The sequence below is a fragment of the Aulonocara sp. 'chitande type north' Nkhata Bay genome, linkage group LG7 (genome assembly GCF_057382095.1).
Source record: "Aulonocara sp. 'chitande type north' Nkhata Bay isolate Kocher_YH1m ecotype deep benthic linkage group LG7, A_spYH_male_GT1.1, whole genome shotgun sequence".
Lineage (NCBI taxonomy): Eukaryota > Metazoa > Chordata > Actinopteri > Cichliformes > Cichlidae > Aulonocara > Aulonocara sp. 'chitande type north' Nkhata Bay.
Genome location: NC_141350.1, coordinates 43,064,471 through 43,084,411, shown reverse-complemented (window position 1 = coordinate 43,084,411; position 19,941 = coordinate 43,064,471). Strand labels below are relative to the sequence as shown.

Sequence of the window (19,941 nt, the reverse complement as noted above, 5' to 3'; positions counted from 1 at the left end):
CCAAAGACATGCAGTTTGTAGGGATAGGTTAATTGAAAAATCTAAATTGCCCGTAGGTGCAAATGGTTGTCCATCCCTGTGTGTTAGACTGGCGACCTGTCCAGGGTGTACCCCACCTCTCGCCCTATGACAGCTGGGATAGGCTCCAGCGCCCCCCGCGACCCTGAAAAAAAAGGAGAAATGGATGGAGAGCTTTTAAATGCACTGAATGATTTTGACAAAGAACAGTTGAAACAATGCAGATGTAAGTTTGTTCTGAGCACCCCTCTTCAAGCCACATGAGAGGTTTTTGGGGAAGGCAAATTAGGACTATTAGATGCGTTTTAACGACTATTCTAGATCACACTTCTAAGAGACTTGACACTTCCTCACTCAGAACGTGTCTTTATGAAGTTATGGTTATTGTGAATAGCACCTAGTAGTAGAGAACCTAAATGACCCAAATTTAGAGCCTCGTACACCAAATCATATTCTCATGATGAAGGCCAGCATTATTCTACCCGCTCCTGGCAAATTTGTGAGCAGGGACCTGTACTTGAGAAGGAGATGGCGCCAAGTTTAGTTTTTAGCCAATTAATTCTGGACAAGGTGGAAGAAGGAATATCTTCTCACTCTTCAACAGAGACAGATCTGGCAAAAAGATAAAAGGAGTGCAAAGGTGAAAGATATTGTTATTCTTCAAGAAGACAATTCTCCAAGGAAAAAGTGGAAACTGGCAAGAGTAACAGAGGTATATCCAAGCGTAGATGGAAGTATTAGAATGGTTAAGCTTTTTCTCTGTGATTCAATTTTGGATAGGGATGGGAAAAGGACTGTCAAACCAGCGTATCTTGATAGGCCAGTACACAAAACTGTGCTATTGCTAGAAGCAGAATAAATGCTAAAATGTAAGCATGTTCCTACTATAATGTGTTTAGGCAGAAATCACAATAGGTTTGTCATTTGGTGGGAGTTTTACTGCCATACTTTTAGTTAACATATTTTGTTTTGCACTATGCATATTTTATATGTCATTAGGACATTTATTGTGGAAATTCTCATGTAGGAACTATTGTACTGCATGTTGGTTCCACTGGTGCACCTGAGGAAGATGCATGCCCATGCTGAGGTATGACCATGGCAAGCTGAAGCTGGAGAGACAAATTTAAGTCAGAAGAAGTTCAAATGTTCTTAAAAATATCTGTAAGGTGTTTATTTCTGCCTCAAAGCATGGGCCAGTATGTTTTGCATATTATATCGATGACTTTATGTCTCTGTTTCACCCGTCTTTCTATTTCATTGAATTTACATTGTGTTTTAGTTCAACGGTTGTGAGTTTGTGATCAAGTTGATGCTGTAACAATATCAACCCCGAGACCTTACAACTCACTTTAAAGCCAACTTCATGCCATCAATAAAAATAACTCTTTGACTTAAAGAAGAGGTGGAAGTGATAAATATGTTTTCCAATAAATCTGATGGCCTACTAATAAAAGCACTCAGTGTAATTTAGACTAAATTAAGTGAAATATATGTCTACTATCAGACTAGAAGACGGAAAACACATCATAAGATGTTTACTTGAATTCTCAGCAACTTTGGTCCTCAGCCAATAAAAAAATATGAAACTTTTACTGTGACGTCATAGAAAAACTCACCAAGGTCAAATCTTATTATGTTTACACGCAAACACATATCATCATTCTCGGGTTGAGCAACGCTACGGCTTCACTACATCTGTTTGTTCTGTACAAAAAGACGTGCAGGTCACTTAAAAATATCTCACCCTGTGTTTCTCTGCCTGTGGTAGAGGTGGAACCAGATCAAGTGGAGCTGATTCTTGAACAGCCTCAAGTCAGAGCTGGATTGACCTTCTGTCACCAGGTACTGATGAGCCCGCTGTGGAGAAACATCACTGATGATGTTCATGAATCCCCAGCTGACTCTGGTAACCTTAATACAGCACAGAAAAAATGTCACAATATTCATTTATGTTGTGATTATTGTGATAATAACAGAAACAGATGCATCTATGTCATCATCTTTGAGCTTTTACACTTAACATAATTATAAAAACATGAGTATAAAAGGTGTTAAAACTCTGATGCCATCTTGGAATACTGCACTTTGTTCATGTCATTACAACATTTCTCTCTTTCTAATCATATATCTAGATGTTATGTCAACACACATTTAATCTACATTATAAGAGTGCCTTTGTGATAAATGTGTCTTTCATTCTTGAATTAACTGGTTAAATATTTAATCTAACTAAACCCTAAAGATGGAGTCAGAAGACAACAGTCACCTGAAGGGGCTGAAAATTGTAAAGACCCTACAGAACAATCAGTAAATGTGAGTAAATCTGTGATTCTGCGAGTAACACACTGGGTTCAGTTTGGAGGTTGAACTCTCACTCACCAGGATTGACAGCTGTCTGTGCCACAGTTAAACTCATGCAGTGCTAATTTAAAAACTCTCAAATATTTTGGACAATTTATATTTTTCTATCACAAAAAATACACGTCTTCATTGAAGTAAACACACAGAGCAATTAATATATATTTTTAAATATAATTTTTCTTTATTTTAATTATCAAATTACAAATAAAAAAAACAACCCACCTAACGAGCCCTGGTCAACCCCTCACTTGAATTTTTGATTTTCAGTTTAAGGCAATTAAATTCAATCCAAAGATTCAACCCCAACAATCAAGTGATTCCCTATGAGCAACGGTGGACAGGAAAAACTCCCTTTTAACAGGAAGAAACCTGTGACAGAACCAGGCTCAGTGTGGGGCAGTCTTCTGTCATGACTGGTTGGGAGGTGAGGGCAAAATAAAACTGAACATAAATGAGAGCACAGTATAGTTATTATGTTATAATTAGCCAATCAAGGTGGGCAGGTAATAAATAGCGCCCGTTATGGCAAGACCTAGACCTAGACCTAGACCTACGTTACTTGCGAAGTTGGCAAAAGCACTCTGTGGTGCTTTCTCACGCCTCACATTCTCAGTCTCTTTCTTTCGTACACTGAACTGCCTTTCAATGTTGTCCATCCTTGCATTAATCATTCTATTTTGCTCTATGAGAGCCTCTAAACGCTGAGCTATTCTCTCCATTGACTAACTTTGTAACTGCTGCAGGGACAAGTGTCAAAAGAAAAAAAATGTTCCCTGAATTATTTAAATGTAAAGGTATTACCTTTGTCAAAGACTCCTGCTTTGCAAAAACAAGTCGCTGTTACCGAAGACGCACCAAGGTAAACTGTGTTAAAGCACCTCTATTTATAAACTCATGTGGCAGAGATGGTGACGTCAACCGTCACGGGAGACTGTGACGTGCGGTCGACCGTCACGTCACAGTCTCCCCTTTGAGAAGATCAAAGGATCAAAGAATAGCTCCGTGTCATTCCGCGCATGCTCAGATCATGTGTATTGAAACGAACGGGATATTTATTTATTCATTTTAAATACCTTGCTATATAACAAAGGCGACTGCGCACTCAAAGGACGAGGAGAGTTCAAAATAGGGCTGTTCGATATAACGACACATATGGATGACGATATGAAAAAGTCTATCGCTTCATATTACGGCAATATTTTTTCATGGCTGTATCCCAATTCAGGGTCTGCAGCCTTAAAGTACGCAGCCTCAATGGTCCTCAAGGGCCGCGTACTCAAAGACCGCTAAGGCCGGAAGTGCGAGGCTTGTGAAATGGGACGGTCCAGCCTCCGTCGCGCTGCCCAGGTTGCCTAGCAACCATGATAGCTGGAAACGTGTGGTTGACAGAAATTAAGGAGAACATATTTTGTTCGTTTGTTTGTTTCTACATGAGCTTTGTGTGATTTAATAAGTATCTGAGGCTGAGACCACAGGACTGTAAAACATGATTGTTGCATGCTTGCATATTTCTGAAAACATCTTAGTGGTGTGGCAGCCATGGGTTGAGCCAGCCCTGCAAACCCTGTGGATGGACGATGCAGTGGACAGTGGGAGGAAGCATCCTAAAGCTCTCTTTGCAGACCAGCCTGTGTGATTCTCCACTCGCCGACCAGAAAAGACAAACGGCGGGTCTCAGTTGCAGCACCTCATCCATTCTGTATGCATGAAGCTGCACGCATGTATCACCTTCATTCAAAAAAAAGGAGCCAGCTATTTTATTACTGTTGACCTTGTAACATTTATCACTTTAAACATAGCACAAGTCAAAAAGCATACCTGATAGGCAATCATAAGATAAAGCTCGTAAGCACTTACCTGTGGAAGTGCTTCAGTATTTATTGCATTTGGCAGTAACTGTGGTTCTAGCTGAAGCATTTACAGTATTTTTGAAGGAGGCGAATTCATCGTCTTATCTGACAAAAATCAACGCCTTTTCCTGTTATTTGTGACCATTTTGTAAACAAATATGCTTCTTAGAGTTGACATTATTAAAAATCCTGAATTGGTGTAAAAGTTAAAAAAAAAAAAAAAACACTTTCCCCTCTTTTTCTCTGGTAAAACCTTTTGGTGGGTTGCAAATACTTCCTCTGTGTAGACAGTAGTCGTGTTGTTATTCGCTAACTTAACGGGAAAGCTTAAAATGAGTTGAGGCTTAAAGCTAAAGCTGAAGTGAAGAGACACTGAAGGACTGAAGAGGTCACTACATGCTGAAACAAATCCAGTTTGAAGCAGGTGGCTTTTCTAAGCCCGACTCTGGAATTTTGTTTGCTGTTGTGATGAGAGCAGAGCAGCACGTTTGAATGACTGCGTGTTTAATTCACAGAAACGCCAACGCAGCCATGGGTGTCCTGCTGTCCAAATCCATGGATGACAATTTAAAAAAGCAACAAGAATTCATGCTAACGAATGCACGGCTGCAGGTGAGTGAAAGTGCACCCACTCGCACATCACCTCTGACCTCTGCTGTGACATCTTTCACTAGTGAAAGATGGTGAAAGTGAAAAAGCAAAAAAAAAAAAAAAAAAAGCAGATTTTTAATTATTTTTTAACACATAAAATTGCCCCAAACCTTCCCACCAAAAGGTTTTACCTTCATACTTTGAAATTGTACTAGTTGCAGATGCTGAAATGATGTCGGACTAAGTTTAAATTGTGCACTTGTTTATTTGCATTATTTTTGTATCAGCTCCATGAGTACAGGAGACATCCACAGCAACTGTAGGTCTGCAAACATTTTTAATCTCTATGACTACAACCAAATCCATTTAGACCCACTACTTTCCCACTACTCTCTGGAGGAGGTAATTAACTACACTGCTCATTGTCTGAGTAGTGTGATCACTGTGCGTTACTTCCTTTGTCCCACACACTGACACAAACCCCTGTCCTAATGACGACACGCATACCATCTTTCTTTTAGTGTTTAAGTATTACTACACACCAAAGTCAAAAACCAGCCCAAAGTGATTTCACAGCAGGTACCACTGTGATTCTACTTAAAGAGGAAACTTGCACAGGTAGAAAAAAAGTTTGTCACCCTGGTGAAGATCATGCTATGGCTTCTGGACTGGGGTGAGCATACACTCAGCTTTAACCTCACTCTTCTCATTTTTCTAGCTCTTATAGTGTGTTAGTAAGATGTGGATCCAAGTCTGTAAAGCAGTTCTGGAAGGCGGGGATACATATTCTAACATGTGGTCTAGTTCGGTGCCTGATACACAGTTTCAAAAATCTCCTGTGGCTGCTCATATGTACGGTACACATATTTTGAGAATGGACTTCCTAGGAATGAGGAATTGGTGCCATCAAAATGGATTTATAGTAGGGGGTAGAGGTGGGAATCACCATACAACTCGCGATACGATATTATCACAATATTTAAAGCACGATACGATATTATTGTGATTTTTTTTTAAAATATTTTGCGATATTCATATTCTGTACATAAAGATAAACTTTATCAATATTCATTTTATCTAATATCAAAGTCTCACACTCAGTCTTTCTCTCATTTCAGTCAGTTTTATTGTTGACAAATTGAATGGTTTGTATTACAGTCTAGTCCAGTGGTTCTTAACCTGGGTTCGATCGAACCCTAGGGGTTCGGTGAGTCGGTCTCAGGGGTTCGGCAGAGCCTCCACTGCGGAGGTCGCAGAGGTCCAGCCACGCCCGAATTATCGTGTAAATTTGTGATGACACGCCCCCTTCTGGCCATCACTGGCTGCAGACGATCATGCTACACTGCTTGGCCAATCAGGGCTGCGGGGAATGTAGCGCGCGCAGTAGTCAACATGTGAATGTCGTGGTAGTACTTCGCGTGATTTTTTTTTTAACATTTTAATCCATACTAACTATGTCGGGCAAAAAAAGAAAGTGGTTGGACGAATATGTACAATATGGATTTACATGTATCACGGAACGTGATGGGAGTGAGCGTCCTATCTGCATGATTTGCAACGCCAAATTGAGCAACTCTAGTCTCGCACCGGCAAAACTAAAGGAACACTTCTTGAAGCTGCATGGAGACGGGGAATACAAGAACACAACACTTGCTGAATTCAAGGTGAAGAGAGCCAGATTCGATGAAAGGCCCACTCTGCCTGCTCTTGGATTTGTACCCGTTAACAAACCGATCCTCACAGCATCGTACGAAGTTGCTTACCTGATCGCAAAGCAGGGCAAGCCACACACCATTGGTGAAACACTCGTGAAACCAGCCGCGTTAAAGATGGCAAATCTGATACTCGGAACAGCGGCCGAAGGTAAATTATCACAAATTCCTCTTTCAAATGACACCGTCAGCGACAGAATAGAAGACATGAGTAAAGACATCTTGGCTCAAGTAGTCGCCGATCTGATTTCAAGCCCGGCAAAATTCAGCCTTCAGCTCGATGGGAGCACAGACGTTGCTAATCTAAGCCAGCTTACTGTTTTTGTGCGCTATGTGAAAGATGACATGATAAAAGAAGATTTTTTATTTTGTAAGCCTCTTACAACAACAACTAAGGCAGCCGATGTGAAGAAGCTTGTGGATGACTTCTTCGGAGACAACAATCTTTCATGGGACATGGTTTCTGCAGTTTGTACAGACGGAGCTCCCGTCATGCTGGGAAGAAACTCTGGTTTTGGTGCGCTAGTAAAAGCCGATGCACCACACATCATTGTGACTCATTGTATTTTGCACAGGCATGCATTGGCAACAAAAACCTTGCCTCCAAAAATGGCAGAAGTATTAAAAACCGTGGTGGAATGTGTGAACTATGTGCGAAATAGTGCTCTGAGGCACCGCATCTTCAGTGAGCTGTGTAAAGAAATGGGCTCTGAATTCGAGGTACTTCTGTACCATTCTAATGTTCGGTGGTTATCCCGGGGACAGGTGCTGAATCGTGTTTTTGCCATGCGTGTGGAATTAGCCCTGTTTTTGCAAGAGCACCAACACTGTCATGCAGATTGCTTCAAAAATCCTGAGTTCATTCTCATTTTAGCGTACATGGCTGATATATTCGCAGCTCTCAATCATCTCAATCAGCAGATGCAGGGTGGTGGAGTCAATATCATAGAAGCGGAAGAACACCTGAAGGCTTTTCAAAAAAAGCTAACGTTATGGAAACGACGAACAGAGAACAACAACTTTGCAAACTTCCCCCTTCTGGACAACTGTGTAAGTAAGGTCGAAGATGTGTCTGGAATCGGAGATGTTTCTGTATCCACGGAACTGAAGCAAACAATTGCAACGCACTTAGATGAGCTTGCAAAGTCTCTCGACAGATATTTCCCTACAAGAGAGTCATATCCAGCATGGGTGAGACAGCCGTTCACGTTTGCTGTTGAGACAGCAGATGTCAATGATGAATACCTTGACGAAATCATTGAAATTCAGCAGAGCCAGGTTCAACAGCAACTCTTCAGAACAACAACACTCTCAACGTTTTGGTGTCGACAAATGGACAAGTATCCAATTATTGCTAAGAAAGCCCTGGATTTTTTTATATCATTTGTTACAACATATCTTTGCGAGCAATCCTTTTCGACGATGCTGGACATAAAAACGAAGAAAAGGAACAGACTTTTCTGTGAAAATGACATGAGACTGGCACTTGCCAAGGTGAAGCCACGCATATCTGAACTGGTCTCTCAAAGGCAACAGCAGAAGTCACACTGATTTGCAGGTATGTAATTTGTTGTAAGTTCATGCATTGTGTTGGTTTTGTTCTTTGAACAAGGTGATGTTCATGTACGGCTCATTTTGTGCACCAGTAAAAAAACATATCTATGTCTTGAATTTGAAAAAAATAAAATAAAATTTCACTAAAGAGGGGTTCGGTGAATGCGCATATGAAACTGGTGGGGTTCGGTACCTCCAACAAGGTTAAGAACCACTGGTCTAGTCCAACTTAACTGAATGCAACCATCTGGTACAATTATAGCTATTCTGAACTATGCAATTTATGAAAACTATGCAGCCCATTCAGCAACTGAAGAATTTGAAAGTAAATTTAAAAATATATATAATTTTACATTAAATAAAAAAGTTTTAAACTTAATTAAAATTAAACATGTCTTAAATTAAAATAAGTAAACTGTCATGTTTATTGCTGCCAAAAAAAAAAGTTAAACACATTTGGACACTCTTCCTCAATTTTTAGTCACAAAAAGAAATTCTTCTGTGGAAATACACCACTGGGCTCAGATGTTCATATTGCTGTCTTAAGCAGGAGGAACTTTCTTTGGAAAGATGGAGTCAAAGAGGGTCAAAGCTTTCTGAAATCTTTCCAAATTACTGTAACTGTAAGATGCTTTTTTAAATGCCTATTTTCAATCCCCTGGCAATATTTCAATAGAATTGAAATCTTAGCATTGGTTAGGCACCTCAGGTCCTTGAGTCCTTTCTTTGTGGATTTACTAGTGCATTTAGGAACATTACTCCATATCCAATTTTGGACAAATCATTTTTAAAAGCATCAGAGCATACAGAGTTCCCAAAAGTCAAAGTTTGCAAACATGCAAAAAAAAAAAACCTTAATCCACAAAAAAACCCTAACATGAAATATTTTGTATTCATCAGGAATACCTGCTGCACATATTTTCCGCATGTATTTGCTCTGCTTTTCTTTCTCACATGTTACATCTGTTTCTTTTCCTTCTTCCAATGTGTAGATCATGATGATTTGTGTGCATCTGTTTTCAAGTTAGTGTCCCGCTTTGTGTTCATACTTGCACCCTTCACAAATGTCACCCTCAGACTGTGTTGGTTCATTTCTGCTTTTTCCAGTCCTGTCCCAGAGTCACAGTCTGCTGCTTGTCTGAGCTTGCCAAAACCAAATCTTTTCCTTTTGATATTCCCACCAGCAGATATGTTTGTCTAGTTTTGAATTGCACAGCTACACTGATAGGGCTAATTTATCACTTATGGGTTCGTAGCTATCCCATACAAACAGCCTGTAGAAACAGAAAATGGTAAAGAATGTTATACAAAGACCCTGAAGTCTTTAATGTAGATGACACATTATCATTATTATTGTTGTTATAAGTGTTCATTATTATAAACACTCATGAGTCATTTGGCATCAGCACAAAAATGAGAGGGAGATGGGCAGAATATTGAAGGAGCAGAGGCAGTGAAAGTGGATGAGTTTAAATAGCATCCAACCATCCAAAGTAACAGTGGGTGGAGACGAGTGTCAGCGCTAATTTGTGATGGATAGTTGCAGACTGAAAGGAAAGGTTTTTAAGATGCTATGATGTGTGGTTTGGAAAACTGGAGGTGACAGAGTTGAAGATGTTAAGATTTTTTTGTTTGGAGTGACCATGAAGGACATGATTAGGAATGAGTACATCAGAGGGCCATTTCAGGTTGAGTGCTTTGGAGACAAACTAACTAATAATGTGAAACTGGTGGCTGAGCAAAGATGTGCAGTGATCTTTACTTATGTTACGTATTTGTGTATATGGGCATATTGAACTGCTTCATTTTTATAAGATGGAGACCCTGCAGCATCTATGTACTTAGATGCTGGAGTGAGTTTCAGGATAGTTTATTCAAATTTAACATCCTCTATCTTCCATTTACTTCCTTTTTTGTGACCCAGATGAAGCCGTCATGAAAGCTGACCTTTCAGCGAACGTGTCACCCCATTTCCCGTTCCTGCAGCTCATACACATGGTGTGGAGGAGCGGGAAATGCTTTCTTTTCATAATTGCATTCTTCACTCATTCACAACATGGGCCGTTAAAGGGGGACACCCTTAAGTGTGCTCAGACTACTCACTAGTTTGTTTCAGCGGATGCTGGCTTTAAAAGAACAAACACTGTCAATTACAGAAGTCATTCCTGTAATTTCCATTGAACCTAAAGAGTGTACAGCCAAGAGTCGATGTCAGGAGTACGAAACACCCAGATTGTGGAGATGAAAAGTTTGTCACTTCCTCCTTCCCTAGAGCGTAGTGTTTGTAGTTGGCATGTTTACAGCAGTGGATTCCAGGGTTTAGTTTCATGACTTAAAAAAAATTCCAAAGAAACTTCTCAAGCATACATAGAAGTTCAGTCTGTGCTCCCAACTAATCACATCTCTGTTCACGTAATGTACACTTCCTACAAGTTTTTAGGGGCTTTTTTTTAAAAAGTACTAAGCCTTTGGTGCTTATGGAGATCTCTTTTAAACTGTCTGTACTCTCATAAAACAATTAACTGATGAATCAGATGATTATTACAGCTCTGATCAACAGTAATTGACTGAAATTGATTATAACTGAAAATGAAATCTTACCAAGCAGGGAAAATTTTATTTCTTCTTAATTTATTTTTGTGTGTCTGTGTGCGCGCGTGCATGTGCCCAGATGGAGCGCCAGATTCTGATGCAGAACCAGATGAGAGAGCGGCAGATGGCGATGCAGATCGCCTGGTCCAGAGAGTTTCTGAAATACTTTGGCAGTTTCTTTGCGGTGGCCACAGTGGGACTAACTGCAGGGTGAGATTCTAACACCTCACAAAGATCTGACACAAACACACACAGACTCATCTCTGTGTTGTGCTTTTATCTTTGCAGTTAAATATTGTCTTCTGTTTATCATCATTTTTCTTTAGAGCTATTAAAAGAAAGAACCCAGGCATGCTGGCTCCCATCATACCTCTCAGTTTCATATTTGCCTACCAGATGGACAGCGCCTATGGAACGCTTATTAATCGTATGAGAGGTAAAGCTACACACTTACAGGCATCATCATCTTAAGGAAACCTGTTTAACATTTAAAAAGAGGGTGCACAGACGGGTAAATAAATCCTTATCAAGCATTATATAGTGATTCTTTGCTTTGGTTTTAGAGGATTATTTTACTTTGAACAGCAGAACACAGACTCACTATATCCAGAAAACACAGGCTCTAATATACAGTTAGGTCCATATATATATTTAAATACGTGAATAGTGTCTGTTTACCAAAACAATTTCCACTTTCCGCTATGATGGGCATCTATATAATGTGTAGACGCCCAGCTTTCATATGAGAAAATCCACATTCAAATCGGATGAAGGTTTTGGAGTTCCGGCCCCTTAACGTGTGCCCCCCGCTTTTTAAAGGGACAAAAAGTAATTGGACATTTGACTGAAAGGCTATTTCATGGGCAGGTGTGGGCACTTCCTTTGTTATGTCATTATCAATTAAGCAGATAGAAGCCCTGGAGTTGATTTGAGGTGTGGCGCTTGCATTAGCACGATTCAAATGAATACATTTTATTTTATTTGTCCAGTTACTTTTGATGTCCTGAAATGATGGGATTGCATTTTAGTTCTCACATTTTTGTGCAATCTTTTTGTTCAACCCACTGAATTAAGGCTGACAGTCGGCAGTTCAACTGGATCTGAGTTAATTATATTTAAAGTTGTTATATTTAAAATTAATTGTGGTAATGAACAGAACCAAAATGCTAAAAAAGAAAAAGTCTCTGTCCAAATGGACCTTACTGTTTACCAAATAATGCATCTAAATGTTTAACAAATATTGTGTTTAGTTATTCATTAATGACATTTTTAAAAAAGATTGCAGTCACTAATTATACCCATTAAATGTGTTTTTCATGATGTCTTTAGGGGAAGCTGAGAATATCATGGAGACTGAAAATGACCGTCTACAGTTACCTCAAGGGACTCCAACCTTTGAGAGCATAGAGAAGGCCCGCCGTGCTAAAAGCAGCCTCAGCGCCTTCTTGGAGAAATAATGTAATTAGTTATTGTCTAACAGCGTGGTTCCAGAGAGGAGCTGCAGCCACTGTACATTTCGTTTTCAACAAACCACAAAGACGGGGAAGTGGCTCACAAAGAAACCTCAGGTTTAGCTGTCCAAAACATACCCACTCCCTAAACGATACACAACTATACTTTATGTAGCATTAAGGTAAAAGCGGCCTCAGCTCCTTCTTGGAGAAATAATGTAATAATTTATAGAACAAACGTCCTCTATCATGGAAAATTTTAAGGCTCTGCTATTTCTCTCTGTCAGGTTGACCTTTATTGAACGAAAGGCTCCTTATTCTGTCTCATTTCAGTCTTTCAGATACACCAATCGGGCATTACATTATGACTACCTAACTAACACTGTGTTGGTCGCCCTTTTGCTGCCAAAGCGGCCCTGACCCATCACATGATATCTGGCACCAAGATGCCAGGTGTGGCCTCCGTGTTGAATAGTCTGAATCAGTGTTACTCACTTTGCTAGTGGTCATAATGTTATGCCTGATTGGTGTATGCCACATGTTGATCCATGAGTTAAGTTTTATTACAGTGTTATAAGAGCATTGTGTGACCACAGCAGATAACTTGTCTCTAAATATTGCACAATTGCAGTTATATCATCAGTGTTTTCTTTAAGTTGTTATTTTCCAGGGTTTGCTTTGATTATGTATGATGGACTTGAAGGGAAATTGATAGTAATATTAATCAGTTTATGTTATCTCTCTGGGGGGTTTTGTTGTATTTAGATGAACAAGAATACCAGCTGCTATAAGCCTGGTTCATGAATGTAATGATGATGATTGAACAAAGTGGTAAGACAATGATTGTTGGTCAAAGCTGCAATTAGACCAGTGCAGAGCAGAAATTCTCTTAAACACTCTTCATAACAGCTCATTTTATCTGGCTCTTATGTGTAATACATCGCCTTTAAAAAGCTCCTGAAACACTGATGACTGTTGCAGGTCACTTGCCTCTCTGTTTAGATGATAGACTGTATGCAAAAGATGGACGTAGCATCCAAACCCTCCACTTTTTCTCCTTTACATTCAGCTCCTGCTGTCCTGGAACAGCAAAGGCTTGCCCTTTCTTTCTCATTTCAGTGGCTACAATCCATCCTTTGTATTCAGTCTGTGGTTCTTTTCTATCCAGGTCATAGACGTGTTACTTTCTAAGAAGCTTTGTTTTGATGAAATGCCCTCTGCCAGGCTGGTAACTTTTGCAGTTGCCGATAACCAACAGCTGAAGTGATCAAAATGTAATGGTGCATTATTGGTAAAGATTCTCAGACATTTGTATTGACAGATAAAATGTATTATTTTCAACACTAAAATTTTAATTGTAGGTGTGAGGGAGCTTCAATACAAAGCTGTTGGACCTCCAACTTTTTTAAGCCATCACAGTAGATTCCAAGGTGCTGATATCTATACTTTGTGTTTGACATCTGGAAAAAAATTTAAATTAATAAAAAAAGAAAATTGAAAAGATTTCAGTGTCTGAATTGATCTTTGTGACAAGGACACCCCCTGAATGCAAAGCTGTAGAGCAGGGATGTCAGTGTTTCTGTTAATGTAATGAGATCTTTTAATCTCAAAGAGCAGCAACTTAAGCAGTATGTGGGGTTTGTTTGTTTTTTAACGTGATAATGAAATGCTGCATATTAAATGACATTTCTCAGGATGACTCTTTGGGCTTAAATTGTTAGAAGTTAATGTGTAAAGTTATGTCCTCTTTCATATTTTCCACAGCCATTCAGTGGACTGGAGTGGAGCATATTTCACAGTTTGAGTGTGAGAGGATTCCCCAACAGAGAAACAGTGAAACTAGCAGAGCCAGAGCTCAGCAAAGGCCAGAAATATTAAAGATCCTACTTTACATCCTCAAAACACACTGGCACTCCATCTTCTTGTGAGCCCTTGAGGGTCGGCCTCTGTTTCCTCCCAAAGTTGTGGGGGCCTGCTGCATCCTCCACATAATATCTGTGTGGCAACACTTGATGTCTACCAAGAAGAAGGAGAGGAGGCGGCACAAGCAGGACAAGCCGAAACAGTTGAAGGCACAGGTGCAGACGGGGAGCTTTCAGGAACCTGTGTCTGAGCCAGGCTTGCTGCACAAGTGTCTCCTGAACAGCTACCTGCATGATGTAGTAACGCACAGTGATCACACTACTCAGACAATGAGCAGTGTAGTTAATTACCTCCTCCAGAGAGTAGTGGGAAAGTAGTGGGTCTAAATGGATTTGGTTGTAGTCATAGAGATTAAAAATGTTTGCAGACCTACAGTTGCTGTGGATGTCTCCTGTACTCATGGAGCTGATACAAAAATAATGCAAATAAACAAGTGCACAATTTAAACTTAGTCCGACATCATTTCAGCATCTGCAACTAGTACAATTTCAAAGTATGAAGGTAAAACCTTTTGGTGGGAAGGTTTGGGGCAATTTTATGTGTTAAAAAATAATTAAAAATCTGCTTTTTTTTTTTTTTGCTTTTTCACTTTCACCATCTTTCACTAGTGAAAGATGTCACAGCAGAGGTCAGAGGTGATGTGCGAGTGGGTGCACTTTCACTCACCTGCAGCCGTGCATTCGTTAGCATGAATTCTTGTTGCTTTTTTAAATTGTCATCCATGGATTTGGACAGCAGGACACCCATGGCTGCGTTGGCGTTTCTGTGAATTAAACACGCAGTCATTCAAACGTGCTGCTCTGCTCTCATCACAACAGCAAACAAAATTCCAGAGTCGGGCTTAGAAAAGCCACCTGCTTCAAACTGGATTTGTTTCAGCATGTAGTGACCTCTTCAGTCCTTCAGTGTCTCTTCACTTCAGCTTTAGCTTTAAGCCTCAACTCATTTTAAGCTTTCCCGTTAAGTTAGCGAATAACAACACGACTACTGTCTACACAGAGGAAGTATTTGCAGCCCACCAAAAGGTTTTACCAGAGAAAAAGAGGGGAAAGTGTTTTGTTTTTTTTTAACTTTTACACCAATTCAGGATTTTTAATAATGTCAACTCTAAGAAGCATATTTGTTTACAAAATGGTCACAAATAACAGGAAAAGGCGTTGATTTTTGTCAGATAAGACGATGAATTCGCCTCCTTCAAAAATACTGTAAATGCTTCAGCTAGAACCACAGTTACTGCCAAATGCAATAAATACTGAAGCACTTCCACAGGTAAGTGCTTACGAGCTTTATCTTATGATTGCCTATCAGGTATGCTTTTTGACTTGTGCTATGTTTAAAGTGATAAATGTTACAAGGTCAACAGTAATAAAATAGCTGGCTCCTTTTTTTTGAATGAAGGTGATACATGCGTGCAGATTCATGCATACAGAATGGATGAGGTGCTGCAACTGAGACCCGCCGTTTGTCTTTTCTGGTCGGCGAGTGGAGAATCACACAGGCTGGTCTGCAAAGAGAGCTTTAGGATGCTTCCTCCCACTGTCCACTGCATCGTCCATCCACAGGGTTTGCAGGGCTGGCTCAACCCATGGCTGCCACACCACTAAGATGTTTTCAGAAATATGCAAGCATGCAACAATCATGTTTTACAGTCCTGTGGTCTCAGCCTCAGATGCTTATTAAATCACACAAAGCTCATGTAGAAACAAACAAACGAACAAAATATGTTCTCCTTCATTTCTGTCAACCACATGTTTCCAGCTATCATGGTTGCTAGGCAACCTGGGCAACGCGACGGAGGCTAGACCGTCCCATTTCACAAGCCTCGCACTTCCGGCCTTAGCGGTCTTTGAGTACACGGCCCTTGAGGACCATTGAGGCTGCGTACTTTAAGGCTGCAGACCCTGAATTGGGATACAGCCATAAAAACCATGAAAAAATATTGCCGTAATATGAAGCGATAGACTTTTTCATATCGTCATCCATATGTGTCGTTATATTGAACAGCCCTATTTTGAACTCTCCTCGTCCTTTGAGTGCGCGCTTTGTTATATAGCAAGGTATTTAAAATGAATAAATAAATATCCCGTTCATTTCAATACGCATGATCTGAGCATGCGCGGAATGACACGGAGCTATTCTTTGATCTTCTCAAAGGGGAGACTGTGACGTGACGGTCGACCGCACGTCACAGTCTCCCGTGACGGTTGACGTCACCATCTCTGCCACATGAGTCTATAAATAGAGGTGCTTCAACACAGTTTACCTTTAGGACGGTCGCACGTAGAAAGCAGTTTTCATTAATCTTGCGCGTGTAGTTAGCAAATATAAACAAATCACGTCTTTCAATCGTACAATACTGCAAGAATCAAGGAAAGCAATAGAGAACTCGTCATCTGTAAACATGTCAAACTCCGCTTGGGGCGCGATTTGCACTGTGGGCACTTATGCTCACAAAATTATGAGAAAAACGTTGGGATTTGATGACCAACGTTCACCCACTGCTGACCAAACTGTATGCGAGGCACCTGAAGTTCGCTGTGCTAACCAAATTTTACACGCGGAACATGAGGTACCATTGCCAGATCAGCATATACCTGAACCCCGCTTCAGCAGCTGCAGAGGACAGCATAATCAGAATAGCGGTTTAAACCAAGTGTGTGAAATTCTTCACCCTGAACATATACAGCAGCAGCCTTCTGTGATTCAAAGACATCAGCTATGGGAAAATTCAAATCGAGATGCATCAGACCCTGCTGAATCCACGATCCCAGACCTAAGACCTAGTCCCTTGGAAGGGAGAGAAGAACATAATGGGATTCTTCATAGAGGGGTTTCTATCATCAGGAAAGGAACTGGATTTTTAGGACAATCCATTACCACAGTGTCCAACATGTGCAAGTCAGCAATTGTGGCTATTCGTCCCATGTTCTGGAAAATGGTCGAAGAGGTCAGAAATTATGTGGCACACCTGATGTCACGTGCTGTAGGATGTATTTGCGTTTGCCTTTACATTTTATTGTTCTTGGTCAACAAAATTGGAGGTATATTAATTTATTTACTTTCATTTTTAGCACAATACCTTTAATTTTCCTCTATGGAAATGGAAAAGGTGAAGACAACCTAATGTCAGTGCCAACTTTATTTGGCTCTAACTGGACTATGACGATTTTAATAGGGAAATAACTAATAATTGGGGTATAATGGGGTTAATTAGGCTCTTACCATCTCAGTCATGCAAACAACAGTTGAGAACCCAGCCAGTCACGGCAGAAGGCTGCTCCTTCCTGAGCCTGGTTCTGCTGGAGGTTTCTTCCCAACGGGGAGTTTTTCCTCCCCACAGTTGCCAAGTGCTTGCTCATAGGGGATCATCAGATTGCTGGCCTGTCTCTAATACTGTAGGGACTACCTTACAGTATTAGAGACAGGCAGCTGTTGTTTGCATTCAAAGCCACATAAATAAATTTGAATTCTCAATGAAATGAATGGATTTGATTTGATTCCTTTAACTTCACAGAATCCTTTTACTTCAGTTTTGTCTTCTGCTTCTTGGTAGCAATAATTAAGCTTCTTGCCCCATTCATCCTTATGCTCTCCTGTTTTTTCCTAACTGGCATGTCTGACCCGTGGGAGTGCAGACACCACACAGAGAAAGCCTCAGACTTTAAAGCCGGAAACATTTTCAGTGACGTCACAGAACAACGCACCTGCAGTCCACACAGTAGGTGACGTATCATTTAGTTAATCTTATGATTGCCGATCAGGTATGCTTTTAGACTTGTGCTATGTTTGAAATGATAAATGTTACAAGGTCAACAGTAGTAACATTGCTAGCTCCAGTTTTTTTTAAATGAAAGTGACAGATGTTAATGTGTGAAAAGCTTTAACCTTCCCATTGTGATGAATTGACCTGATTTCAAGTTTTAAAATGTAAAAAGAAAATTGTTAAAAGGACCTTTCTTATACAAAATTTCTGCTTGGATTAAAAAGTGTAACCAGCATATAAAATGAAAATGGTTTGACCTGGCAGCCAAAGTGGAGGCTGAAAGGGTCTAAAACTACATCTGTCTTTGCAACTGTGAGACATATTTCCCCAACACACACACACACACACACACACACACACACACACACACACACACACACACACACACACACACACACACACACACACACACACTCCGTATTCTATTGACCTGACGTGTAAAGTGCAAGAACGCAGGTGTTGTGAACTGTCCTGTTCCTGTGGGCAGTAATGGAGTTGATAATAAGATATCAGCAAAGTTTACTGGAAGTTTTTGGGTTCTGACACTTCTGGATGGCTAAACAAACTGACTCAGGGATATCCTTGCTGTACCACAGAAACAACACAACAGGAGGGTTAAAAACTGAGACCACAGTGAAATTAAGCATTCTTTGGTCAACACTGCCACCTACTGGACTCTACATTAAGGCCTAAGATTTTCAACTTTGGTTTAAATCATCTAGCCACGCAATGTGAGGAAAAGTTCACTCCAAACACAGTGAGGTTCATTCAAAGGAACTTTTATGTAGATGATGGACTTGTACGTGTTATATCAGAAGCTGAAGCAATAAAACTAGTGAAAGAGGCAAGAGAATTGTGTAGCAAGGGCAAACTAAGATTAGACAAAGTTCATACCAAACTGTGAAAATCTGATAAAGTCACTGTCGGGAGAAGAGAGTGCTGAAAGTATTAAGGACTTAGATCTATTGATGGAAAGACCACTTGGTGTTCAGTGGTGCATTTCTTCTGATGAGTTTTAGTTCAGAGTAACTGTAAAAGAGCGCCCAATGACAAGAAGAGGAATTCTGTGCACAATAGCATCAGTGTACGACCCACTGGGATTTGTGGCACCCTTCATCCTAAGAGGAAAACAAATCCTGCAACAGTTATGCCAAGAGAAAGTAGAATGGAACGAGCCACTCTCAGATCAACACTGTCACTGTGGGAATCCTAGATCTTCAAAACTTGTCAAAGGTGAAAGTTCAAAGACGTGTCTTACCTGCAAACACAGGCAGTGTGAACTACACCATTTTTCAGACGCTGGTGTGACAGGCTACGGAAAATGTAGTTATTTAAGAACAGAACAGAACAAAGAAATCAAGGATTTGACTCGAGGGAAGGACATTCAACTGAAGGATAAGACACACAAGCTCTACAGCCTAAGTCCATTTGTTGATGAGCAGGGAGTACTTAGGGTGGGAGGACAAGAGCAACTCTACACCCATATATCAAACATCCTGCCATTATCCCCAAATCAAGTCATGTTGTGTTTACTTATTAAACAGTACCACGAAAAGGTGCAGCATCAAGGAAGAGGAATAACTGTCACTGAGCTGCGCTCCAATAGAGTATGCATTACAGGATGCAGCGATTCAGTTGCTTCTCACATCTACAAGTGCACAACCTGCACAAAGTACAGGAGACATAGTCAAGATCATGGGAGGTCAGATTTACCAGAGGATAGAATGCAAACAACACCCCCATTCTCCTACTGTGGCATTGACTGTTTTGGACCTTTTTATGTAAAAGAGGGTAGAAAAGAACTTAAAAGGTATGGTCTTCTTTGTACATGTATGTGTTCTAGAGCAATACATAATGAAATGTTGGATGACCTTACAACTGATCATTTTATGAATGCATCATGTTGTTTTATTTCTATTTGTGGACATGTAATCAGGTGTGACCAAGGTACTAAATTATTTTGGTGCTAAGGGAGAGCTTTTGAGGGCAGCACGGTGGCACGGTGGTTAGCACTTTTGCCTCACAGCAAGAAGGTCCTGAGTTCAATTCCAACCGTGTTTGCATGGGTTATCTCCGGGTACTCCGGCTTCCTCCCACTGTCCAAAGACATGCAGTTTGTAGGG

General features: G+C 40.4%; 1 protein-coding gene across 2 annotated transcripts; it reads left to right on the top strand.

Annotated features, from left to right (window-relative positions):
* The first annotated feature begins 3,680 nt into the window (after positions 1-3,680).
* LOC147325815 (plasminogen receptor (KT)-like) lies at positions 3,681-13,593 on the top strand. Of its 2 annotated transcripts, XM_086300528.1 has the most exons (4): positions 3,681-4,844; positions 10,761-10,891; positions 11,008-11,117; positions 12,011-13,593. In XM_086300528.1, the coding sequence occupies exons 1-4, from the start codon at positions 4,725-4,727 to the stop codon at positions 12,136-12,138; spliced, it is 489 nt and encodes a 162-aa protein (XP_086156654.1). In that variant the 5' UTR covers positions 3,681-4,724; the 3' UTR covers positions 12,139-13,593. The 2 variants fall into 2 exon arrangements, with proteins under 2 accessions (XP_086156654.1, XP_086156652.1); XM_086300526.1 differs by lacking the exons at positions 3,681-4,844; positions 11,008-11,117; positions 12,011-13,593 and adding an exon at positions 6,051-8,093.
* The last annotated feature ends 6,348 nt before the right edge of the window (positions 13,594-19,941 follow it).

Bases quoted from the DNA above. Each gene is read 5' to 3' on its own strand.
- LOC147325815 (XM_086300526.1), top strand. From the start codon at position 6,278: ATGTCGGGCAAAAAAAGAAAGTGGTTGGACGAATATGTACAATATGGA.